Here is a 27,334-nt window from a genome sequence, read left to right as displayed (position 1 = left end):
ACGATTGAGAATTGCCCGGGCAGCCCATAGAGCATAGCGGTGGTCTGCTGCCGCCGCTGCTATTGCACAGAGCGACAGCAGCAGATTGTTGCTAGGCTGAACGTTTGTGTTTCAGCCTATTGAAAGACAACGATCAGCCGACATCAATCAGCTGAGAACGATCAGCCGACATTCGGCCAATATTGACCGTTAAGGCGCGATAATCACTTTGTGTAATAGAAGACCGCAATCAGTTGACATGTCGGTTAATCTTTGTCTTCTATAATTTCAAACGATTATCGGCTGTAACAGATGATATCGGCCAATACGGCCGTTAATCGCTTTGTGTAATAGGGCCTTAACAGATTCCTTGAGAGCCACATGATCCCCCAGTATTACCTCTGCGTAGAGGTTTGATTTTATACGGGTTACTAGTTTTCCCGAGGGCTCCTCTTCTTCTTCTTCGTTAATTCTGTTTTTTGTCTTTTTTTTTATGACTTTTTGTTGTCTTTGCTTTCTGCCGGTCTTTGTCACATTGATTTCACCTTGAAGCCTGTCATCAGGATGTAGATAACTGCAGCTATATTGCTTTATCTTCTATCAGCTGTTATGAACTGTGAGCCATGGAGATAAGGACCTAATGCTTGACGCGATAGCAACCCTTACAAACCACAAAGCAAACAGATCTTTCGGCTTTCAATCTGTGCGGCCTTAGCCATGTGCTCGGCCAAGATAGAGGTTGACGCGGAGCGGAGGATCCTCCTCGCCCCGTGTGATGAAATCCTCATTCACTCGCAGTTATCTCTCCCCTTCCATTCACCCATCTGGTTTTTTTGAGCTCCATTGGTTCCAGAAATGAAATATGGAAATGATTTCCTTCTTGGAAGGATTCAAAATGGCCGCCTCTTGCTTACAGTAATTGTATGCACAACCAATTGTGCAAGGCTAGGCTCGTTGCTAAGAATTTTTATTATTTTTTTTTTTGTGTTTGCATTGATTTTTTTCTTTTTCTTTTTTGTTGTTTACCGGTGTTATTATTTTCCTCTAATAAAACAAACTTGCTGATGGAGTTCCTTCTCGCCTTTTTAAATCATCTCTCCTCGGATGGCGCGCTGTAATTAACCCGCCGAAGCCATCAATGATGCGCCATTTTTCAACTTTTAGGATGATTAGAATATGAAAATGAAGGGCACAATGGTGCAGATGTTTTAGAATCACAGCAGACAGCAATTAGTGACATGAGAGCCAGCTGCTTATCTCTCCAGATAAAGCCTCTTAATAGGGAATTACACTGGCGGAGCCATTACCGCAGATGGATCTGCGAATGATTTAAAGAGGGGGCGGCGCAGAATTAGCTGTGATTCCTAAAGAAACAGAGGAGGTGCTTTAAGTGTACGTGATCCATGTGTGTGGAGAAACGTGTATGTATGATGAATATGATATGTGAATATACATTCATTCATTCATTCATACACTCCTGTATTATGAAGTATATTATAAATTATCATTCATTCATTCAGGCATACATGTTTACATTCTTTATATGTGTGTTCATTTATTCTCGCATAATGTGAATGAAGTGCAAATTGTTCATTCATTCATATGTCACTGCATACATTCATGTATTCAGTCATACACTCCTGTATTAATATAAAGTGTTTGCCTTCAGTCATTCATTTAGGCATACATGTTTACATTCTGTATATGTGTATTCATTCATTCTCACATATTGTGAATGAAGTGCAAATTGCTCATTCATTCTTATATCACTCATTCATTTATTCATACACTCCCGTATTACTATATAACGTGTGCATTCAGTCATTCGTTTAGGCATACGTGTTTACATTCCTTATACGTATATTCATTTATTGGTTCTTAATGTGAATGAAGTGCAAATTGTTCATTCATTCTTATATCCCTACATACATTCATATATTCATTCCTTCATATACTCCTGTATTAATATAAGGCATACATGTTTACATTCTTTATATGTTTATTCATTATCACATAATGTGAACGAAGTACAAATTGTTAATTCATTTTTATATCACTACATTAATGTATCCATTCATTCATTCATTCATAAACTCCTGTATTACTATATAGCATGTGCATTCAGTCATTCATTCAGGCATACATGTAAAATCCTTATATGTGTATTCATTCATTCATTCTCACATAATGTGAATGCAGTGCAAATCATTCATTCAATCATTCTTATATCACTACATGCATTCATTCGTACACACATTTGTTTGTTCATGTGCACATACAATCAAGTCTTACGCATTAGTATACATATTCAGATAGTCATTAATTTACGAATACATGCATGCATATACATACATACGTAAATGGATTCATTCATTCATTTATGCAATCATTCATACACATTAAGAAACCAGCTGACTTTTATGTGTCATGTTGAGGATCGGTCATGCTGAATTTCAACTCCCCATTTTTTCCCCTCAGAAGTCACCAGTCATAGGTGAATTTATGTATTTATTTATTTTTTTATTTTTTTTTTTGGGGGGGGGGGGGGGTATAATATATTTCAATGTTATTTTTTTTTCCATAAAAAATAAACCCTCGGTTTATTTTACTGTAATCTGTCGTCTTTAGTTTTGGGATCCCAAGCGCTAGCTCTTACTTAGAACCATAATTAACTTCCGTCTCACCATAAATGATTAGAGTAGAACGTTAAAACTTTTACAAGGTCGTCTGGTTAGGGAACACGATACACCCAAGTCTGGATTGAGGAAGATATTTCTACCAAGATTATAAATCTACAGCTACTTTGCCATCTCCGGCTCCATAACTTGAGTAAATTAACTGATCCGCCAGATGACTTTTACGTTTTACGAGTGCAAAATATAAGGGCGTATTAAAAATCTGTGTTCGGAGCGTCCTAGAGATTAATTGCGGCAGTATATAATAGGTTAAATCTGTGTGATTAATACTCATCTTCCTTAATTAGACAGCAATAATTACTTTTCAGCGGTGCCTATAAATCTGTAAGTAGACTTAGAACTGAGAAGAACTTGGTCGTGTCTCGGGTGGCATGTAATATGAGCAAGCAGCCCACGACCTGCTGGGATTTTTATCTGTCGTAATCTGTTACCAAGCGCTAAATATGACAATGTTTCCTCAAGAAAATGGAAGTTGTTTCCAAAATTAAAGTCTTAACCGTAGGAGATTGCAGGGTTGGAGGTCATGCCGGCTTCACGCAGCCATTTGTTACAGAGTCTATTGAACACCCTTAATTGTTTCTTCTGTAATTTCTCCTTGTAATTTCTGTGCATAGTTTCTATGAAGCATTCTCATATATCTGAGTAATTTCACGGTCTATGACCGTACAAGCTAACCGGAGACTGTATTCCAGAGCCTTAAAGGGGACCTGACATTTTTCCTGACATGCTTACCTTACTTGTTCCCCTATATTGACAATTGTGATTTCCTTAGAACTTTACATTTTTGATCCAATTTTGCTATTCTCCATGGTCACTGTGGTGTTTTCTTACACCCTCTGACACAGTCCAACCAGTGGTTACAGGCCACCTTATTGAATAGAAGAATGGAAACATGCAGTTGTTTATTGATTCATATATTTCCAAGAGGAATAACAGGAGGTACATCACAGGTCATAGCTCTAAATAAAGGTGCCCAACAACACAACCAGTATGGCCACCATTTCAGCTTCTATAGGCTAGATCAGCGCTTCTCAAACTATTTCTACTGAAGCCTCACCCAACAGATAAAGGCAATGCCTGGGCCTCACCAGACTAACCAAGAGGTTGCCTGGGCCTCACTATCTGTGGTGAAAGTCCATTTAAAAGCTGGAAATAATGCTAGGGCCGCCTTTCACCCATCTCCCAAGCTCTATATACTTAACCCTTTAAGGACATGGCCCATTTTCGTTTTTACGTTTTCGGTTTTTCCTCCTTGTGTTTAAAAGGTCATAGCACTTGCATTTTTCCACCTAGAAACCCACATGACCCCTTATTTCTTGCGTCACTAATTGTACTTTGCAATTACAGGCTGAATTTTTGCATAAAGTACACTGCGAAACCAGAAAAAAATTCAAAGTGTGGTGAAATTGAAAAAAAAAACGCATTTCTTTTATTTGGGGGAAATGTGTTTTTACGCCATTCGCCCTGGGGTAAAACTGACTTGTTATGCATGTTCCTCAAGTCGTTACGATTAAAACGATATATAACATGTATAACTTATATTGTATCGGATGGCCTGTAAAAAATTCAAACCGTTGTTAACCAATATACGTTCCTTAAAATCGCTCCATTCCCAGGCTTATAGCGCTTTTATCCTTTGGTCTATGGGGCTGTGCGAGGTGTCATTTTTTGCGCCATGATGTGATCTTTCTATCGGTACCTTGATTGCCCATATACGTCTTTTTGATCGCTTTTTATTACATTTTTTCTGGATTTGATGCGACCAAAAATGCGCAATTTTGCACTTTGGGATTTTTTTGCGCTGACGCCGTTTACCGTACGAGATCAGGAATGTGATTAATTAATAGTTCGGGCGATTACGCACGCGGCGATACCAAACATGTTTATTTATTTATTTATTTGTTTACTTTTATTTAAAACCTGGGAAAAGGGGGGTGATTCAGACTTTTATTAGGGGAGGGGGATTTTTACTATTAACAACACGTTTTTTTTTTTTTTTTACACATATACTAGAAGCCCCCCTGGGGGACTTCTAGTATATACACTTGGATCTCTCATAGAGATCTCTGCAGCATAGATATGCTGCAGAGATCCATGAGATCGGCACTCGTTTGCTTTCGGCTGCTGCAGCCGGAAACAAAGGAGTGCCGAGCCGAGGACGGCGCCATCTTGGACGCGTCCCCGGCCGGCATCAGTAACGGAGATCGCTCCTCCGGGACAAGGTCCCGGAGGAGCGATCTCCCCCACTAGACACCAGGGAAACGTTGCCTCCGGTAATCGGAGGCAGCTGTCAACTTTGACAGCTGCCTCCGATTAGCTAATTAGCGGGCACGGCGATCGGACCGTGCCCGCTAATAGCGGCGGTCCCGGGCTACACGCGGCACCCGGGATCGCGGCACTTCAAAGCGGGGCCGCCGCGCGGCCCCGCTTTGAAGTGCTAATGAGGACATAGGACGTACCGGTACGTCCTATGTCCTTAAGAGGTTAAAAGCAAGTACAAAATAAATTAATAATGTTGCTAAAATGGAGATTATGGAGGACTGTGCAGATCATAGTCACTTTTGTGAAAACTGGCTCCCCAGCTCGGCCTCACCAACAACTAGGGGGCGCCTCACTGGTGAGGCCCACCTCACAGTTTGAGAAGCACTGGACTAGATGTTGATAGCAACCCATGTGGGAACTGTAATTGCAGACATTGTTGCTTACCTGGTTTAGCCTAAATTAGGTATAACAAAAGCCCCTATTACATGGTGCAACGCGAGGGAGAAAGCGAGCCCCGACCTACCAGGTCAGTGCTCCCTTGCACCTTGTTCCCTGCTGGCTTCAGGCGCTATTACACATGTCGGCAGCGAGCGGGTAAGAGTCAGAGGGGCAGTGGGGAGGCTGCAGATTGCTGCTATCCTCGTCCTTTATTTTTCAACATGTAGTAAGACAACGATCAGTCGACATTGTGCATGTCGGCTGATTGTTATCTTCTATTACACAAGAGGATTATCGGCTGTAACGGCCAATATCAGCTAAATGCAGCCGATAGTCGCTTTGTGTTATAGGGCCTTTAGACTTGATAGCTGTTGGCCAATGGCTGTTCTTTTTCTAAACACCCCTTCCCATACACATCACAATTGATTTGGCCAAGCATATATGTGTTGTCATATGGGTTTTAGAGAGGTAAATGGTTCCCACTGGTTTTTGGTGGTGATTTTTCTCTACAGAACAAAGGGAATCCAAGTATCCTTTCCTTTTCCTCCTTATATCTGTCTTTGGGGAAGATTTGCGATGACCCCATACACATCAGACTGGTTCGGCTACAGGCAGTGGGTCCGTACAACATTAAACTGGATAGGGTCATTGATAATAACATAAAAGTTCTGATAATGTTTAGTGAAGGACATTAACCTAATTCTTAGAAATAAATGATATGCTACAGCTGATGAAGTACTGTATTCTATTATCTACTCCAGTGAATGCATACTGATTAATGCTGTCAATATATTACTGTTGTACAGTATAACTAATGGGCTTCTGTTTTTTCTTTTTAGGTGCATGAACGGTTTCAGAAACATTCGGGCCTTCATTACAACTCCAGCGTTCCTCCAGACATCACCAGTAACACCTTAAAACCAAAGCACCAGCAGAAAAGCAACCAGAATCATAGTGACTGGTCACCAAAATCTGACTCTGGCCCTTTAGCACAGAGTGGATTTCTGAATGCAGAAGCTGGCAAAAAAGACTCCCCTAATGTCACCAAGAGTCCAAACCCAGAAGTGGCTTCTTCCTTTCTCAAATCTAAGAAATCCAGCATGGGCAGTTCTTGGAGTCAAAACTCTGCTTCCACGGAAGGTAAAACTAGCAGTTCAGCTTCATCGCCAAAGGGTGGCAGCAGCAATGTTATATCAGCTTCTAACAACGAGGGCAATGAGCTCTCAAAGTTAGAAGACCATAAAAGCGGTGCATCGGAACCAGCAGAACAACCATTTGGTAATACTAAAAAGAAACCTGGTAAAAAGGAGTCAAGTCAAACCTTGCAGGTGGCAGAGACTGAGCGGGCAAAAAGTAGCCCAAAAGCACTTGAACCCAAAAGTCATGATACCGTGGAAAATAAGAAGGATAATGAGAAATTGCCGGATTCCCAACCACAGCAAGAGTTGGCATCTGGCTCTAATGAAAGTGATAAGAACTCCATGTGTGTCATGCAGCCACCGAAGTCCACTCCAGTGGATTCACCAGTTAACAAACGTAAAAAGAAAACCTCTCTGAAACCAGCTGTAGACAAAAAGGCACCTGACTCGGACCAGTCTTCGGCACGGTTAATAGTTAATGAAGTCAGTAATCACAATACTTCACAAGCCCAAGTTAATAAGAAGGACAGCAAAGTTATCAAGCAAAGTAGAATGACTGCTCACGAGTTGCCATCTAAGTTACCAGAAGCTAATGGAAGTGTAGGAAAAACATTTGTAAACAGCATGACCCGTCTTCAAAAATCTTCTACTCTACCTGTATCGAAAGCCATTTCTGATAACTCTCGGTCTAAAATGTCAGATGTACAACATCCGAAATTTGCAGCAAAGAAAAGGTGGGTATGTGGGAAACCTAAGGTGAACACTCCTCATGAAAACTCTCCTTCCCTCTTGGAAAAAATTGTAGTCGATCCTCCTTCTGCTTACCCAATAACCCCCTCAAGCCCTCTTTACACAAATACAGATAGCCTTACAGTGATTACACCAGTAAAGAAGAAAAGAGGTAGACCAAAGAAACAACCGTTGCTTACTGTGGAGACAATCCATGAGGGAACGTCAACCAGTCCAGTAAGTCCCATCAATCGAGAATTCCCTGGTATGAAGAAGCGAAAGGGGAGACACAGTATTGCTGAACTGGTCCAGATGACACCTATGGAAAAATCCTTTAGTGAGTTAGAATTTCACAAAAAAGTTGGAAAACTTGGAATGTTGGATAAGAAGACGATAAGAACCATTAATAAAATGAAAACCCTCAAAAGGAAGAATATCTTAAACCAAATTTTGTCTTGTTCAAACAGCATGGCCTTGAAATGTAAATCTCAGCCACAGACAAATGCAATAGCAACGGTAACCACGACTCTTGATGCTAGACTAGGCAAGCAGATTAACGTCAGCAAGAGAGGAACCATTTATATAGGCAAGAAAAGGGGAAGGAAGCCGAGAGCCGAGCAAGTTCCCCAACAACCTGAACGTAGAACAGCCATTAAACAGACCAGGCCTGTTTCTAGCCAGCCCGAAAACCAAGCAGTGCCTTCCAATTTTCAGTCATTTGTGGCATCTTCACCAGCAGCTATTCACAGTTTTACAACTCAGCTTTTAGGTTCTAATGGAAACCTTAGTCCTGCCAGTACTGATACAATATTTTCAGATTTAAAAACTATGCCAAATCTTCAGCCAATCAGTGCTCTTCCAACAAAAACACCGAAAGGAATACACGGAAGTTCCTGGAAGTTGTCGCCGCCAAGATTGATGGCTCACTCACCTTCCCACCTGTGTGAGATCAGTTCCTTAAAAGAAGTCACACTGTCACCAGTCAGTGAATCTCACAGTGAAGAAACCATCCCTAGTGACAGTGGCATTGGTACGGACAACAACAGCACTTCTGATCAAGCTGAGAAGAGCTCAGAGTCTCGTAGAAGGTACTCCTTTGATTTTTGTACCTTGGATAATCCAGAGGTTACACAATCTGAAACCAGCACAAAGAGCAAGCATGGTCACCGGCAGAAACATCTCATTGTCGAAAACTTCCTTGTCCATGAAAGTGTTAAAAAGCCAAAGCACAAGAGAAAGAGAAAAGGGTTGCCGAACAGGGACAATCTTCAATTTCTTGCAGATCTTGAAGACCTTATAAACAAGTTTCAAGTCTTTAGAATTTCCCACAGAAGTTACACATTTTACCATGAAAACCCTTATCCCAGTATCTTCAGGATTAATTTTGATCACTATTACCCAGTGCCATATATCCAGTATGATCCATTGCTCTACCTTCGCCGGACCTCTGACTTGAAATCAAAGAAAAAGCGTGGTAGACCTGCCAAAACCAATGACACCATGACAAAGGTGCCTTTTTTGCAAGGGTTTGGATACCCTATTCCCAGTGGAAGTTACTATGCACCATATGGAATGCCTTACACATCAATGCCTATGATGAACCTTGGTTATTATGGTCAGTATCCAGCTCCTTTGTATCTGTCTCACTCGCTTGGGGCAACTTCTCCGTTTATGAGGCCCTCTGTTCCACCACCACAGTTTCATACATCCTCTCATATGAAGATGCCTACTGTCGCCAAGCATAAAACAAAACATGGCGTTCACCTGCCGACATCAGTAGGCATGGGCTTGGGGGACATGGCTCCTTCCAAGACTGGAGCCGTAGGACTTTCAAGCAGCCGACTTCACAAAAGGAAACACAAACATAAGCACAAGCATAAGGATGAACGTATCCTTGGAGGACACAGTGATTTCAGTGGTCTCTTTTCAGGCAAGTCCACAAGCTTTTCAAGCCATGTGGCAAACGAGAAGCTCAGCTCCTCTAGCAAGGACCTTTTCACAGTGAGTGAGAAAAGCAAACACAAAGAGAGGCCGAAGCACCAGCATTGTGAAACTGGACAAAGAGGTCCAAAGAGTTCTTTCGAGGTGGACACGCTTTCTTCTTTGTCACTTTCGGATGGTCAGCACTTGACTCAATCTAAAGATAAAGGTGACTTAACCAATGAGCCTGATCACTGTTTGAAACGATATTCTGGAAATGACTGCAATGGCAATGGCAGATCAGATTCCTCGGACTTGTTTGTGGAAATGAGCTCATCCAATGACAAGAGGGATGGGGACTTGAATGGCAATAAGAGAAGGACATTTGAAGGTTTTGGGTCCTACAGAGAGAAAGACCTTCAGTCGTTTCGAATGAACAAGAAGGACAGGAGTGCTTTTGATCATTTGGGATCTGGTAAGAACCTCTCTTATATCACTGTTACAATTTAAGACTGTTACTTTCTTAAAGAGAACATGTAATCTATTTCATGCTGCCATCACAGTGGACCCCAGGGGCCTCATCCTGCCCCACTAGCCTTGATTGATAGATCTCTGGCCATTTGTGTATAGGCCGAGATCTATCAACAAGTCTGATTTGGTGGGGAGAAGCCACCAGGAACATCGCAATGATTCGTGGTTCAGGCAGCAATTTTAGAGGGAGCACTATCTGTACCTACTGTATATCATTCACAGGGTGGGCCTAAGAGGCAGTTCAAGAGGCATATGTTTTTTTTTAGATAGGTAGTACTGTCTGTACCTATATCATTTACACAATTACAGGTACAAGTACTGTCTGTACCTATGTCATTTACAGGGTGAGCCGAAGAGGCAGTACTACAGACATACATTTTTTGTATGGAGAAACAGGGAGGCAGTGCTATCAACACTGACATCATATACAGGTGGAGGTGCTTTCTGTACCCATGTACAAGATAGCACAGGATTTACAAGGTAGGTCAAGAAGGAAGTATTGTAGGCATACTTTTGTTTATTCAGAGACATAGCGAGACAGTACTATCTGTGCCTACATTGTTTACAGTTCGGAGTACTATCTGCACCTATGTACAAGATAGTACAAGATGGTACAAGATTTACTAGGTGGGTCAAGGAGGCAGTATTAAAGGCATACATTGTTTATACAGAAATATAGGGAGACAGCACTATCTGTGCCTACATCATTTATAGGTTGTAGTGCTATCTTTATTAATATCATTTACAGGGTAAGCTGAAAAGGTAGTATTATAAACATCCTTTTTTTATATGAAGAGACAAGGAGGCAGTACTATAAGTGCCTATGTTATTAACAAGGAGGGCCAAAGAGGCATTATCATAGGCATACATTTTTATACAGAGAGATGGGGAGGCCGTACTATCTGTGCCTATATCATTGACAGAGCTATCTGTAGCAATGTCATGTACAGGAGGAGACACAAAGGTACTGCTCTCCTCATGACTACTAGATATGAGCATGCCCAAGCTCATCCGAACTTCCACCAATAATCATGTTTGTGATAGCACAGACAGCGCCGGACTGGCCCACCGGAGGACCGGACGATCCTCAGGTGGGCCCCCGGCTTTAGAACTTGCATTAACACTGACTGACATGTCTCCTCAGCCACCGATAATCATGTTTGTGATAGCACAGACAGTGTCGGACTTTACCCACCGGAGGACCGGATGATCCTCCGGTGGGCCTCCAGCTTTAGAACCTGCATTAACACTGACTGACATGTCTTTTCTCACTGGTTCTTTATTGGTGGGCCCGCAGGACCATTTCCTCTGGTGGGCCCTAGATACCCCAGTCCGAGACCGAGCACAGATGCTGATCACCTTATTATAGGATGTGTTCTATACCTAGGCAAAGAGTATACACTATGTAAGCTGTAATATTAGAGGGAAAGCATATAACCAAGTCTAATACCCTAGAAGTTGCACAGTAGTGAAGTTCCTCGGTAGGGGATAGTTAAAATAATGTATACATTTTCTGTTAGGGCATAATTATATTTCAGTATAATTAAAGCGAGGACGATGTTTAATTTAAGTCGTTTAATGTTTTCAGGGGAAAAAAAGTCAGCTCAATTAAAATGTTCATTGGTTTTCTGATTGCAAGTTGTATGATAGCTCTTTGTACAGATATTATTCTGCTTCTATTGGAAAAATGTTCTCTTAATTAAAAACTACAGTGAAAATGAAGCCGTAATTAAATGGACTTTGGTGTTCAACAATGAGCTGGGGACTTGAATAATGTTCCGCTGCCCATGTTCTTGGATTGAAGTTGCAGAAGGTGGAAGGAATTTGCAATTTGTATCCATATATTAACTAGAAAATGGATAGAAAAAAGGGCAAATTCTTATTCCCCCCCCCCCCCCCCCAAAAAAAAAACTGAATATCTAGTTCATTAAGTCATGGTAATGGTAAAGTAATGCAAAGAAATCCCCCCCAGAGCTGTGCTCCAGGCCAATCCAGTTGTGGAGTCCCACCAATTAAATAAGAATCTTTATAACATGGGTTCACATACTTTATAGGTTGGAATTTCTTTTTATGGAGTTTCCTATGGGCTCATTATAGCAACTGCATTTTAATAAGTCTATAGGGCAACACCAATCATATGAGTATTCTCTCTTACCTACCCTACAGTACATACGTATGCTGAAAGCGTGTACCTTTGGATAGCTTTTTTTTAATCCAAGATCTGTCCTGGGGTCCGTTGATGCAGGTGATGCAGTTATTTTCCTAAAAATACAAATTGGCCTATAGTGTCTATGCCCTAGGCTTGCACTGCCTCTCCATTCCTCCTCCCCACCCTCTTCACCATTAGGAATGCCCCATGGCGCCATTTTTCCTATTCATCACCTGTCTGAACACTGCCCAAGTGCCTTAACAATCCAATACATGTGCTGTGTTCGCTACCATTTTATAATATGTAGGGTCGGCTTTAGATTTTTAACTGGGAAGGATGACTGTAGGGTTCAGGCTTATGTGTATGCAGTACTTACGCAGGGAAGAATTTCAATCATGGAGTGACTCACCCTTTGGACTTAAAAGTGAGCATTAAATCAATGAATTCCAAGTTACTCTGAGTCATTCCCACAAAATATGCATCAGTCTGCTCAGCGACTCTTTTTCTTTAACATTCATCTTATAGATAGAGTAGTATGTTCAAGTTGACAGATTTACTTCAAGCCTATCGGGGTTAAAAGGTTATCACCGCCTGTAATATTTATTACTAGTCCATAATATATGTTGTTCACGTTATCCTTTACCCCAGTTCTGTATAAGAAGGCCAAAAGGAGGTGGGGGTTAGAGGTCATAATGCTTTGTGCCACTCGCCATACAGGTCTACTGGAGATTCATAAACTTTAAAGTGAATGTACCATCGGGTACTTTTTGCTTTTTTTTTTTTTTTTTTTTTTTTTTTTTTTACCTTAATGTTTCGGTGTTGGAATGTCGGTGGCACAGTCCTTTTTTTCGAATTGGTGCCAGTGTTTTCAGGAGCACCAGCCTGCCCCTGAGCACTGTGGGGCAGGCCCGCCAGCCCCTAGTGTGACGAAACTCCCTCCTCTCTGTGACGCAGCTCCATTAGAATCAATGGAGCCATGTCATAGAGGGGAGGGGATATCACCACACTGTGGGCCGGCTGGCCTGCCAGGGGGGGCTGGTGCTCTCGAGAAGACCATCGAGGACCACCACCGCCATCCCTGAACCAATCCAATAAGGTAAAAAAAAAAAAAAGCACAGCGATGTACATGATGGTACATTCACTTTAAAATGCACTCTTTCAGCTGTTTTAGTATCTTTTATAGACTATATCAGCATGTAGGGCCTTCAAAACTGACGCCCAACACCCACATTTTTGCAGACCCAGGATACAATTTAATTTGGAGAAGTGACAATTGCTATAGTCGTGCCTTATTTCTTGTTAGATGGATAAAGGCATTGAAAAAAGTAGTATGTGATCAGTAGGGATCTTCATGGTTACCGATTAGTCTACAGATAATAATTTTGCTGTCTACTGATCACAATGGTCAATAAATTGGAGAGCCAGTTTATTGGGATAAGTGGATAGTTGGAAAGCTGAACTGAGGGTTTTTTTTCTGGTCACACGATACATTCTTATTAGGAAGAACATATTATATGCTCCTAGAAGTTCAGCTCTTTGGACTTCAACTATGTAGTTGCTCAATTTATATTTGTTTCCTGTTTTGAACATTGGCGACAACCTCGGAAACCTCAAGGTTCCCATTCCCAAACCACAATCATACATTAACTTGTAGATGAGGCCACCATGTGTGTCTGTCTTCATAAGGCTAGTAATACTACCTTTTATAAAACTCTACTTGTGATATGTCCAGTAATGTTTTTCAGTGCAAGACTAGTTGTTCATGGTGACTTTCCCAAAGCAAATTGTGATACCACCTTTTCAGGATGGGATTTATTTTGCCTACCTCAATTGTTTGAAAAAATTGTTTAGAAAATTGTTCATAGACATTTGATAGATCAAACTAGATTTGGTGGGGAGAATGATTATTGGCTCTATCAACATGGTCTTTCCAGATAACTCCAGTAATCTCGGACATTCCAGCTTCTTGTTAAGTGGAGACCAATTGATGGTACACTTAACAAATAACTGTTAGAGGTCAATACACACTGAAGTCAACCAATATTAGAACACCCTTAGGGTACCCATAAACCTTAGACTTTACCTGAACCGGATGCTCGTGGCAGATTCAGCCATCAGTCTAGCTTCTATGGAGCCATCTAGACCCACCACCGACAGATAATGTCCAGGATGGAAAGTTTTTCAGAAAGAGATGAGCCGTAGCGAGAGCTCTTTCCCTGTAGCTTACTGATCCCTCCCCCCGATAGAGAACTCAGGAACACTTGTCCCTACTGAATGTTCCTGTGTATGGGGAGGCTGGGTGGTAGGCGGGAGAGATAACTGATGGCTGAACAATCGCTCGGGCATCAGTTATTGAAAGTGTTTGGGGGTCTTTAGAATGAAACGTGGCTATTTTTATGGCATATCTAAAGGAAAACTTCTACGAAAGTCATTTGGTTAGAGTGACCAGCTCTTTTCTTTTTGGATATTTTTCAATTCCCAAGGGAGACTATTTTTTGCTACTATCTAGCTACTAGATTGATGGCTACAGCGACTGCATTTGTTCTAAAGCTCAATGACAAATGAAAGTAGAAGATAGATGTTTTAATCCAGCTACCAATCTATTGACCCCCATCTGTCCTACTCAGAAGCTCTAAACAAGACAAATGTCAAATTGGCTTCTGATGTTGGTGGCTATGTTGATCCCACTTTCTGCCTTTTAGATTTGTTCATTTGGATGGAAGAATTTTGCCCATGCAGACCAAAGTGGCCCATCTGTCAGCTCTTGTGGCAATGCCGCAGTCCCACTCATCAGACTGTTATCTACTGCTGTTGCTTCTGGGACACAAGACACCATGTAACTAGTGAAGAAGCTATATTTGGCTTAAATTAAGTAGACCATTTTTATATTTTAGGGCAATTTAATATGTCTATAGAAATACTTATATATTATGCAATGTTTATCCAACATAATCATAGTTCTATTATAGTTAGGTGACTAATAACCAAGATGGCTAGCTTACTGATGGTAAACACAGATTGGCCATTTAGGAGTAAAGGTCCCAATACAACCTATACTTTTTTTTCCATTGTACTTATCACTTGCGGTAGATTTGCTTTCAGTATAAGGTACAGTATATGGGACTCTCCTGACCAATCACTGACAGATTATATCCATGGAGAAAGGGGCCGGATGTGATGAAAAATCAGTTCCCGACCCCTTTGTTCTGGGAGAGATAAGCTCTCTGGCTGTGGCTTAAGCCTCTCCTCCCCATAGACTACAAAGGAATGTTTGACCGTGCTGAACATTACTGTGTATAGGGGAGTATAGAGGGCCAGATAGAAGAGATAACTGACGGGTGAACGATCTTTCGGCCATCAGTTGTTGCGTACAACTATAGATGTAGTGCCTATGTGGGAGAAGAGGAATCATGGGAACTGTTGTCCTTTCCATTTGTAGTGCCTTCAACAGCAAGCCCTAGAAAAATGGAAACAACCCAATATGGGAACCCAAGAAAGACATTGCCTATCCGATAGTTTTAGGTTTAGGTTCTGTTATACCTCGGTGACTGACAACCAGTACGGCTAGCTTCCTGGTGGTAAATTACTACGTGTAAAGAAGCTACACTGGTGTCCATAATGGTAGTTCTAGTTCTAGTTAAAAAAAATTTTTATCTGGCTCTAATAATACATTTATTTTCCAGCTTATTTGCTTATATATAATCCTGGCTGAACTCTTCGCCTTCCAGCGTGATCATTATTTCCCGTCAATGTTTTTAGTGTTGACCACATAAAAGATTATATAGACAAGGAAACTTACACGCCTCTGCTGGACAGCGTATGGAGCTCTGCCAAGATTTTTTCCCCTTATCGTACTTACAATGGTCTTAGTTGACCAAAGTCAGAGCAATTTTTTTCCTTAACTTCTGATATCATAAAGGGTATTAGCAGTATGCACATCTAGCTTTGTGGGCGGCAAGAACTCCGATAGCTGTCCTATATTTCTATTTTAAGGTGCATCGTTTTATTATGATATTTTGTTAAGTGCCAAGGATGATAATTAGAGATGAGCCAGCCGAACCCAGATTTGTTCCGAACTTTGGTAACAGTTCGGTTTGCTACTGAACTTTCTGTAAAGTTTGGAGGGGTTCAGGAAGATGGCGCGTTCATGTAAGAAATACATAAACATTCTCATCTGTCCGCGGTCCCCCGGTGTCTGCTGGTGGCTCTCTGGTCCTATCCCATCGTCTTCTGTGGTGAAGGCCCGCTCTGCCAATCACAGGCTTACTAGGATGGGGCAACACCTCAACCTGTAATTGACTGAGCGGGCTGTCAGTCATGTCTCTAGAGTGACACTCAGCCAATCACAGTCTGTGGTGTTGTCCCACTCCAATCAGCCTTGGCTGAGCAGGCTGTCACTCCTGAGACAAGAGTGACAGTTCGCTCAGCAATTACAGACCGCGGTGCTGTTCCATCCTAGTCAGCTTGTGATTGGCTGAGCAGGCCTTCACCGAAGAAGACTCTGGGATGGGAACGATGAAGAAGGACCCTGAGGCATTGTGGTTGATTAAGGTTCGAACTTTTAAAAGGTTTGCTAATCTCTAATGATAATATTAAATATATGTTATCCTACGCCTTAAAGGGCCTATCCAGGATTACAAAAATATGATTGTTTTCTTCCAGAAACAGCTACTGAGTTTGGGTGTAATTTTTTTGTTTAGTTCCTCTGAAGTTAATGAAGCTGAATAGCAATACCACATACAATCTGGGGACGGGGGTGGTGTTGTTTTTGCACCAGGTTGCTGACAGCTGCTAAATTTCCAAGAGATATTAATATTTAGATCCAGAGACCTTTCTCGATGTGTGGTTTAAAAGCTGGCGGACCCTATAGCAGCCGCTATGGCTGCTACACTGATAGTTACGCCTTTGACGAGGTGGAGTCCTGTTCTTTCTCTTTGTCTGAGAAGATATGAGAAGAAATGAGCAGAGAAGGATCAGAATTCCATGGAATGGGTGTTGCGAGTTCCAGGGTAATTTTGTATAATATTTTTTATGACCAGTAAAATCTGACTACCCCTTTAAAGATTAAAACTTCATAGTCTGAATTTTGTTCTCCAAATTTGAAATTAGAAGCCGAGGAAATCAGATGGATCAGTGGATGAGATACACAGATGGTACAATAGTCAAGATGAGGGATGATAATATCCTGAATACCAAAAAGGACAGAATATGTTTGTTTTTTTTTTTGTTTTTTTTTAAACCTAGTACATATTGCTTTTCTATACTACAAATATATGTATGGCTTCCGTGAAACCAAGTGGGTATGTTATGGCTGCGCTACTCATTTGGCATAATCCCAGCTTGGTATAACCTACGTTGACAATCCAAGGTGTCAAGGGAGAATAGTAATTACGATCAAGGAGCTTTCCTGTATAGATTTGTATAATAGCGGGAAACGGGTCCCCAGTCACAGGCCTCGGATAACTAGGAAGGTGGAGTGATTTTTTTCTTTTTTTTTTTGCTCGGGAATGGCGTTAATATTTCTCCACAGAGACATAATGTATAAATAAAACAAATATCAGCTACAAACTACAGCTGATCCGATCAACACTTTTTTTTTTTTTTTTTTTAATTTGTATATTTTGACAGCAGCCAGGTGTGAAAAAGTGGCAGCCGTCCCAGAAACCTCTCGAGGTAGAGGTGGTATTTGTTAAACCATTACGCAGCTTAGAGTTGTAGATGTGTTTGCCAGAAGAGTAAAGCGCTCACAACTGCGCTCCTATAGGGTTTGAAGCATCGTGGGAAAAGAGGGCTCCACTGTCTTGTGAATTAAACGAAAACTGGACAAGGATGAGGCAATTCAACCAGAATCAAATTACCGGTTTCTTATCTATTTGGGTGATAGCCAAATTTTATGGTTTTCTATGCTGAGCTACCAGATCACCTAAAACATAGGTTCTCCCATCTTTACCTATGGCTGTATTTTAATCTCAAAACTAATGTGTGAATGTACCCTAAAGGTCGAGTGATATTGCCATACCTGTATTACAGAGATGGTGAATTATATCCCAGAGCAGAACTCACAGTTCTGCTGATTGCTATTGGAAGATCAGTACACACAGATCACAGCTTAGCTAAAATCCTATATATAGTAAGGGGTCAGAGAGTTTATCCCACGTTAAATTATTGTGCAATGCCTCTTATATAGAAAGCAAATCATAAAAAAAAAACTCTTCTACAGAATTATGATTACAGCTCCGGAGTAGGATATAGGCGATAAAGGGGTTATCCAGCATTGTAAAAACATGGCCACACCAGTCTTGTCTCCAGTTTGGATGTAGGCTTTGCAACTCTGTTCCATTGAAGTGTATAAAGCTTAATTGCAAAGAAATCCCCTAAAAACATTTTACATGCCAAATCAAACAGGTCATTGTGAACCAGAAAATAGATTTGTTATGTAGTTTATTTAACATGTTGCCTAAAGGAAAGAAAGGTGGTGATTTTACAAAGTTCTTGTGAATTTTTCTTCTTGATCATAGTATCTTTGGTCCTCTATTTTCACTGCTCCCTGCTCCCCCTTTCTCCAGAGGGATTGTGTTTCACAAGCTGGGCAGTGGATTGTGTTTCACATGCTGAACAGCAGATTCTGTAGCTCTGTATTGTGTAAAGACAGTGAGTAATTACTGAACTACCTTACAATATCAAATAGAGAGGTATGGATGGAATAATAGAAAAATGTAGAGAGGAGAGGAATCATGAAAACTGTAGTTCTTTAATGCTTCCCACCATAAACCCATCACAAATGAATAATAAAACATATAAGCCCTGGTGGCATCATCTAGAGAGCACAGTTTTCTGGTTTTACCTTAAAAAGGCCGAGAGAAGTATTTACTCCTGTTTGTTCGGTTGTCACGCACTCGTCCAACATTCACTCTTGAGAGAATTTTTGAGACTTTAGATTTCTTATTTTCCTCTTAGCATAAAAATCCAAAGGATTAAGAAACCTTGTTTGATGAGGAATGCAGAGTCACTTCCAGATTGCTGCCCAATTATGTTTGTACATTGTGTTCTTATTTTTTTTTCCTGAGAAGGCTTGAATATCCCAGTTTAACTTTTTCTCTCTCTTATCTCCTTTATCTGAGTTTATCTTGGCGTCTTTACTTCCTTAGACATTTTCGGGAATGGAGTGCAGCAGTGAGATCCAGACACATAAGTCAGCTATGGTTCACGTTCTTCTGCGAGTGTAATTTGTTTGGGGGTCTTAATGCGCTACGCAGTCCAAAAATAGTTATGTTATATGAGTTGCTAAGAATAGTCATGTATAACTTGGAGGAACGAGTTTGGTATGGGAATGATATTTTTTTCCCTACGGTTTGTAGACTTCCTGTCTCTTGGCTCGGAATACAGTATAAATTCGAGTTGTTCTGATACATTAAAGGAGAAGTCCGGCAGATTATAAAATCCGGAAGGGGCATGGGGGAAATTGATTACAAGTACGTACTTACCTCTCCCCATGCCTGCGGTGAGCAGCGGGACTGGCCTTGGGACCCCCTCGTTGTGATGACGTCACGACTCAGGGGGAAAAGGCCTGCTCCAGCTGATGGACTAGCTGCTCAGCCAATCAGTTACTGAAGTAGCGCCCCGCCCCAGTCACTGACTGGCTGAGTGGCCAGTCCATCAGCCAGATCTTGATGTGCCCAGTGGGAGGTCCCGAGGCCGGTCCTGCCACTTACTGCGGGAACGGGGAGAGGTAAGTTCTTACTTGTAATCAATTTCGTCTCGGACCCTGCCAGATTTATGACTACTGCTACCTATTGCATTTTATTGTTAAAATGTTTGCATATTTTTATATATTTCAATTGTTTTCTGAATTATACAAAAATGTGAACCAAAAAATTTAATAGGTTTTGCAAGATGTATTATATCTCTGATGAGATACTGACAATTGCAGGCATCCTACCAGAGTTCTAATGTTTCTTGCAGAAACCTCTTACATTTTTTTCATTAAAACTTTATATATTTTGTTTAAACATCCCTCCAAGAGACAAAAAAATAAAAAAAAATTGGACAAGATAAATGCTGTAACTTAACCAGGCACCCTTAACTGTGCCTAGTGGGGGGGACCTGGTTAAATGCTTGACTCTCCCGTTGATTTCAATATGGGCTCGCTACATCTTGTACTCCATATCACTGGAGATGAATGGATGTCTCATGTGTCAAGCTAAAGTAATCCAGGATTGGAAAAACATAGCATCTTTCTTCCAGAAACAGCACCACTCATCTTCTTAGTTTGTGTGTGGTATTGCAGCTCAGTTCTATTGAAGTGAATGGATCAAAGTTGTAATAACACACACAACCTGAAGACAGTGGTGGCGCTGTTTCTCAAAGGAAATCAGATAAATAAAGCAAAGTATACACTTGCATGATGTAAAACAACCGACCCACCCCTCCAATCTACCATCAAGGATATTACACAACTTTAAAAGAATGAATCGCTGTAGTGATATTTTTATATCTGTCATCCTTCGTGTTACATTTTGTACAGAACACAGAGAATGACATAAGTATGCGAGCGCTGAGGTTACTTTGGCTTTTTCCCTTTCCCCTTCCAAGAATATTTCCAGGTAATTCAATCACAAACACAAAAGCATTTCTATTTTACGTTCAATTATTTATGGTCTCTGAAACCCATGTCTGCGAAGTCTGAGGCCGGAAAGTAAACACCGCGCAGAGCACAGGACGGGACGTGCCAGCTTCACTCTCAACTCCATGTTGAGCTTTTTCTGATTAAGCCATATCATTATAAGTTACAGGAAAAAAAAAAAGCTTCCACATTTATCACAGTGAAGGTCACCATTGTTCCATTTAAAGGGACATGAACTACATAAATATACATAATTTAAAGGAATATATCGCCTAATTAAAAAAAAAAAAAATTACTAATTGGTTCCAGATACTGAAACATGTTCTATTTTTGGATTGTAATTTTTATTTTTTGTTCTTTGCACATTATTAAATGGATGCAGCCATCTTGCTTAAAGGGGTTGTCCGGCGATAAAAAATTATTCACAGAATAACACACATTACAAAGTTATACAACTTTGTAATGTATGTTATGTCTGTGAATGGCCTCCTTCCCCGTGTCCCACCACCCCCACCCGTGTACCCGGAAGTGTGGTGCGCTATACATTACCTGTCACGTGCCGACCACGGTCTCCGATCCTCAGCAGTGACGTCTTCTTCGGGAGGCCGGCGGATCTTCCCGAGTGCCGGCCGCCCTCTGCAGCGTCATCCGAAGCTCAGCCGCGATTGGCTGAGCATAACTGTGCTCAGCCAATCGCGGCTTAGCGGCTGATGACGCGGCCACGTCATCAGCTGCTCAGCCGCGATTGGCTGAGCACAATTATGCTCAGCCAATCGCGGCTGAGCTTCGGATGACGCCGCAGAGGGCGGCCGGCACTCGGGAAGATCCGCCGGCCTCCCGAAGAAGACGTCACTGCTGAGGATCGGAGACCGTGGACGACACGAGATGCGGTGAGTATAATGCACCACACTTCCGGGTCTAGCGTGGGTGGGGGGAAACACGGGGAAGGGGGCCATTCACAGACATAACATACATTACAAAGTTGTATAACTTTGTAATGTGTGTTATTCTGTGAATAATTTTTTATTGCCGGACAACCCCTTTAAGCATTTAGTGATACACGTCACAGCATGCCACCTGGACCTAGACAGTGGACGAGGCCTGTACCATTGACATGAATGGGAAATATTACTGAGCACTCTTTGTGAAATTTAAAGGGAATCTGTCACTAAGTTTATGCTGCCTTAAATTAGTGACAGAAATGCTGAACAGATCGGTATATTACATCATTCTGTTCAACAGTTCTCCTAATATGCAGGAGAATAGGATTCTTGCCACACCTCTACAGCTGCTGATTGACAGTTGCTGTCTATACACAACATGGATAGATAACTGCCAATCAGCAGCTGGTGGGTGGATTTTTTTGCTTCTCATGAATATCCAGGACTACTGGGCACATGCACATAGTGGAGAGGACTACTTATTGTCCATGTTATTCAGGAAGAGATCTGTGAATCAGCTGCACAGAACAATGTAAAGGCCCTATTACATGGGCTGATGCTGTAGAGAAAGTGAGCGCTGACCTGTCAGGTCATTGCTCACTTGCTCCTGGTACCTTGTGCACCCACTGACAGCGAGACCGACATTTTCAAGGACAACAATCAGCTGACATTGTTGTCTTTTAATATTACCTATTACACCAAGCGATTATCGGCCGTAACAGCTGATAATCAGCCAAATACGTCCGATAATCACTTGGTGTAATAGGGCCTTAAGTCATACATAATTCTGTTCAGCTTCTCGGCCACTAGTTTATGTTACCCTTAGATAGGACACCATAAATCTGCTGACAGAGTCTCTTTAAAGAGGAGGGAGGTGGCTGAGCTGTGAGCTTCATCTATTATCTGTCTCCCAGTGTTATTTTTCACAGTTAGATTGAAAGCTACAACCTTTAAGGATTATTTTAAAATCTAGATAGAAAAATTGAAAATTTGAGAAACAAAAAAAAAAAAAAAACTTTAAAAATATGTTTAACATCAAAACAACTGGTTATTTTGATGCCACATTTCCCTTTACATAATTTATATAATATTTATTATTATTTTATTTTTATTTTTTTTAGAATTAATTTTATTGATCATGAAAATAATTCTGATAATTCAAAATTTATTCCTGGAGTAATTTATAAAAAACTAGAGCCAAGTATGAGACTTCTATGCACTTTACTGGGACCATATGACAATTTGTCGCCCTTCAAGTTCTAAAAATATAAAAATTTTAAGGAGTTTTTTTTGTAATATAAATATTCACGTAATCAGTGTAGAGGTTTAACTCCTCACCTCTTGTGCAGTTGGTTCCCTCCTTACGTTTGCGAATGGATACATTGGTGTAAATGGGATATTTAAATCTGCCCTTGGAGAGTCTATTAGTGGGTAACAGGAGTTTCCCTTCCGGCTGTTGGCACAGAAGCCAACTGTGCAATTACTTTCATTTAATGCCAGGGAAGGTTACTCTTTTCAGCACCAGGTATGTCTTGCCAAGTATCATGGCAACGCAGGTGAACGAGAGGTCATTCCTTCTCACTGACTGTCTCTTAATGTTATGTCGAGTCGTCTCTTTAGACGTGGAGGCCACTGAGCTGTAACGTCGTTTGGTGCAAGTGTTTCGATTTTTGTGTAGTTTTTGTTTGACTCTCAGAGATTTGCAGCCTGCTGAATTTGTCGATCTGTTTATTTTGGTAAAGTTCCTAGGACTCACTCGAATGTCTGCAATTGTTTGTTTTTTTTGGGGTAAAAAGTATTTTGCTTCCAGTAATTTTCCATCCCCAGATCTTTTTAGAATTATAGTTCTGTGGAGTTTTGAGAACTTTTTCCTAGTATCCCAAGCAAGCCTCTTCTGCCAAAGTTGGTTATTGAAGGGTGTGTTGAATGTCTCCACTTTTTTTTAACTGTTTGTAGAAGATTTCAAAGGTCCAATAGTTTGTCTGTAAATTGTTGGTGTTAGTGTCTACAGTGAATTAGGTTTTTCTACTATTGGTTCTGGCATAAAAACAGCTTGTACTGAAAAAGTCTAGTTGGTTGGAATTAGAGGTGAACCTCAAGCATGCTTGGATTTGTCTAAACCCGAATGCTCTGTATTTGAATACTGGTGGCAGCCCTAGAGAATACTGGAAAACATGGATACAGCCTGTGGATCTATACATGTTTTCCAGGCAGCCTTTGGGGTTGCATCCAGTGTCGGACTGGCCCACCAGAGGACCGGTGGATCCTCCGGTGGGCCCCCAGCTTTAAAACCTGCACAAACACTGACTGACGTTTTGTTTTTCACGGGTTCTTCATTGGTGAGCCCCCAGGATCATTTCCTCTGGTGGGCCCCAGATACCCCAGTCCGATACTGGTTTCATCCAACTTCTTCACCCACCAGTATTCAAATGCAGAGCGTTCAGGTGCTTGAGGTTTTCTTATGTGGGAATCCGAACTGCCAGAAGTTACTACCTACTATGGGGCTCACCAGTGAAGGGAGTCTCAAAGGTGAATGGAGACAGAGTACTAATAAACCAAATGTGGTGTAAGCAGTTACTATGATAATCTATTTTTAACTGCTTCAATAGTGAGGAACCCTTTAGTTTTATGGTCCATGCTTGGTTGTTATACAGAAAGGCAAATACATAACAAGAGGTTCCGGAGCCTCTAAGGCCCCCTTCACACGTCCGTGTCAGTTTTTACTGTCAGGAAATCCTGATCAGGAGACCTTAAATGTCATCAGGAAAGTATCAGGATTTCCTGACAGTAATCCGTTTTTACCATCAGGAAACCATCAGGAAAAACCTTCAGGATTTCCTGATGAGATAATATTGTCTAGTATGCCAACATAAATCACAGGTACCCGTGTACCTGGATGGCCACAGGCTGCAGAACTACAACTCCCATCATGGCCTGCCAGCAGAGCCATGATGGGAGTTGTACTTCTGCAACCTGGATGGCCACAGGCTGCAGAACTACAACTCCCATCATGGCCTGCCAGCAGAGCCATGATGGGAGTTGTACTTCTGCAACCTGGATGGCCACAGGCTGCAGAACTACAACTCCCATCATGGCCTGCCAGCAGAGCATGGTGGGAGTAGTAGTCCTAAGGGGTAATCTCACCTGTCCCGGATCCTGCTCTGTCGGGGCCGCGAGGTTGGGGTCCGGGTCAGAGTGCAGTGCTGAGGTCCGGGCAGCGGCGGCGGTCGGAGGTGCGGAGCATCCGGCGGGCGGCCGGTGGTGAGTTCCCGGGGGGGGGGGGGAAGAGGGTCAGATGCGGCAGCGGCGGGGGCGGGGGGGCGGCGGAGGTACTGGGGGTTAGGCGGCGGGGGGGGGGGGGATCTGCACCGCACTCTGGCCGGCCAGCCCTGTAGTGCCGGGCAGAGTGTGCGGTGCGGTGCGGGGGGGATGGGGGTGTGCGGGTGATCGGACGGCGGCCGGGGCTGGCTCTCTACCAGTCCGGAATCGCGGGCACTTTCCTGATATACATCAGGAAAATGCCCGTGATTCCGGCGCTCCCATAGACTTCTATGGGGGCGTCCGTGCCGGATTTCCGGACGAAAATAGGACAGGATCTAAAAAATCCGGTCCTATTTTCCGGAACGGACACCCTTCCGGAAAAATCCGGAAGGGTGTCCGTGTCTAATGTTAGTCTATGAGTCCGGAAATCCGTCCGGATTTCCTTATAGGAAATCCGGACAGATTTTCCGGACGTGTGAAGGGGGCCTAAGTAAAATCAGTAGCAGGATCCCTCCCATATCCTGCCTAACTTGGGCTTTTAATACAAGGTTCAATCAGTCCTTTTGTGTAGATCAGTCTCCATGGATCCTTGTGAACACCATGCCACTCTCCTTTATAGGTTTCCCAACTACCCACAGTTGTATGTGGCCATAATGTCATCAAAGATGGTAAACAATATGAGTATGGCCTTAGACCAAGGAGTGGCCAACACACATCCACATCCTTTGCCGAAAGAAGTCTCTTTAAAGATTACTCAACCATAACGGGTAACATCAGTTGTATAATGGTAACTTTACACAGGTCAAGACACAGTGCTACACTAAACTTCTGCTCAGTGACTGTTTCTTAAATCTATCAGGCTTGTTCTAGTTTGTCTAGCTTCCATCAGCTTCGTCTCTCTGCTGGACTAAGATATTCAGGCCACTAGTCACCAAGTATTAGCTGGTCTCCGTAGCCCCTCCTCCACTTTTTGCTGTCTTATTGTCCCTGGGCAGCAACTTTAAGCCCCATGCCCCTAGTTGTGGCTCCCAATTATTTAGGCTCTCTCAGACTTTCCCCTTGTCAACTTCTCCTTAGTGATGTTCCTCAGGTCTTCTCTGCCCTTCTGTTTTCTGTGTTATCTCTATCCTTCATCGGTAATGTCAGTTTCTTCTCCACCTTTAGTCCATTAGCATACTCCTCTTCACTGGATCTGGGCCTACTACTTTTTCAGATGTAGAGCGGGTTCCTGAAGCACTTCATGCCCCCTACCAGCATTGTGGCAGGACACTCAGCACCACAATACACACCACTAGTGTTTAGTGGACCTGTCAAATTGTTCGGGTCTGGCAACATTCTCAGAACCTGAATGCACAGCGTTTGATTCCCGGCGTCTGCAGAAGTTTGATGCCACCTAAGCAAGTTCTGGAAAACATGGATACAGCCATAGGCTGTATCCATGTTTTCCTGGCAGCCTTAGGGTGACATCCAAATTCTGACAAACCCCAACAGTTTGACAGATCTGCTCAACAACACACACCATTGTATCAGTCTTGGACAATATTGCCCCTCATCCTGAAAGCTGGCAACCACAAAGGACAAACTCTTGGTGCCCAGTAACTTTAATAGGGAATGTTGGTGCCACCGTACCCTAAACACCATAGAGCTAGCAAATACGAAGCAAAAATGACAGCATATCATTTCAATAACAATACACTTTTGGGTCCATTATACACAAAGTAGCAACCAATGAACTGTAATGTCAGCAGGGCACATGATCTGATAATTTTCCTCTATTTTACAGCTTAAAAATTTATAAACCGTCCAAAAAAAATAAGAAATTATTATTATATCATTGCTATAAATCTGGCTCCAGCACATTTGTCATGACAACGCATTTTGCTTATCTAGCAGCTGCGTTTCACAGTCACTCGTGATGTGGACAGCTTTAACCCCCTTTTATAAATATTGGATCTGTAAGAGGCGCCTTTCAGTTCGTGCCAAACGGATGTGCCCTCGTGTGACACCGGGTTAAAGAGCCGTACACAATGTTTTCTCTATGACACAGAATGCTGTTATTCCATCCCCTAGCGTGTAGTTTCCCAGAGGCCAAATAAATCTACAGCAGCCGCCGCTCTGAAAGTTTAATATTTTTACGCAACCTTGCACTGCAGTCAAAACCCTCAATCACGACTCTTGTCCCAAAATGGCAGCTGTGTTTTATTCATAATTGTATTAGGGCACATTTTCCAGTAGAATTATAGTCATAACTTTTACTACAGCCATAAAGAGAGACCATTCTTTATTTCCATACTTATTAACGGTTGCCTAGTTCAATAAAGCCTGAGGCTTCATAGTCGAATTTTCAATTTTTCAGACCACCCGTAATACTTAGTTTCTTACCCTTAACCCAGATGAACAAATCTCCTGCCATTTATCTTGGATTTAGAAGGACCCTGTTTTCACCAAGTACCGTATGTACAGGAACAGGGACTCTTATCAAAGGCAGGTGTCCCTGCTCCTGTACTTTACATTGAGTGGCTGTGCAGAGTATTGGTCATCGATATACCGCCACCATAGGACAAAATCATCACCATTCCAATGAATTTTGAAATCATCTGCTTGTGAATTTCTTGTCTAGATAGAGTTCACAAAATTCAGGGCAATTGGGCTATTCTATATTCAAG

The 27,334-nt window shown here is 42.0% G+C and overlaps 1 protein-coding gene across 1 annotated transcript in view; it reads left to right on the top strand.

Moving 5' to 3' along the window:
• SETBP1 (SET binding protein 1) overlaps nucleotides 1–27,334 on the top strand; it is a 153,850-nt gene that overhangs the window by 101,404 nt on the left and 25,112 nt on the right. The window contains exon 3 of the mRNA XM_069963249.1: nucleotides 6,215–9,638. Coding sequence (XP_069819350.1) covers nucleotides 6,215–9,638 — 3,424 coding nt within the window. The remainder of the gene's footprint in view (nucleotides 1–6,214; nucleotides 9,639–27,334) is intronic.

Source organism: Dendropsophus ebraccatus, chromosome 3 (genome assembly GCF_027789765.1).
Source record: "Dendropsophus ebraccatus isolate aDenEbr1 chromosome 3, aDenEbr1.pat, whole genome shotgun sequence".
Lineage (NCBI taxonomy): Eukaryota > Metazoa > Chordata > Amphibia > Anura > Hylidae > Dendropsophus > Dendropsophus ebraccatus.
Note: the sequence above shows the minus strand (reverse complement) of the source record. Positions and strands in the feature narration are given on the sequence as shown.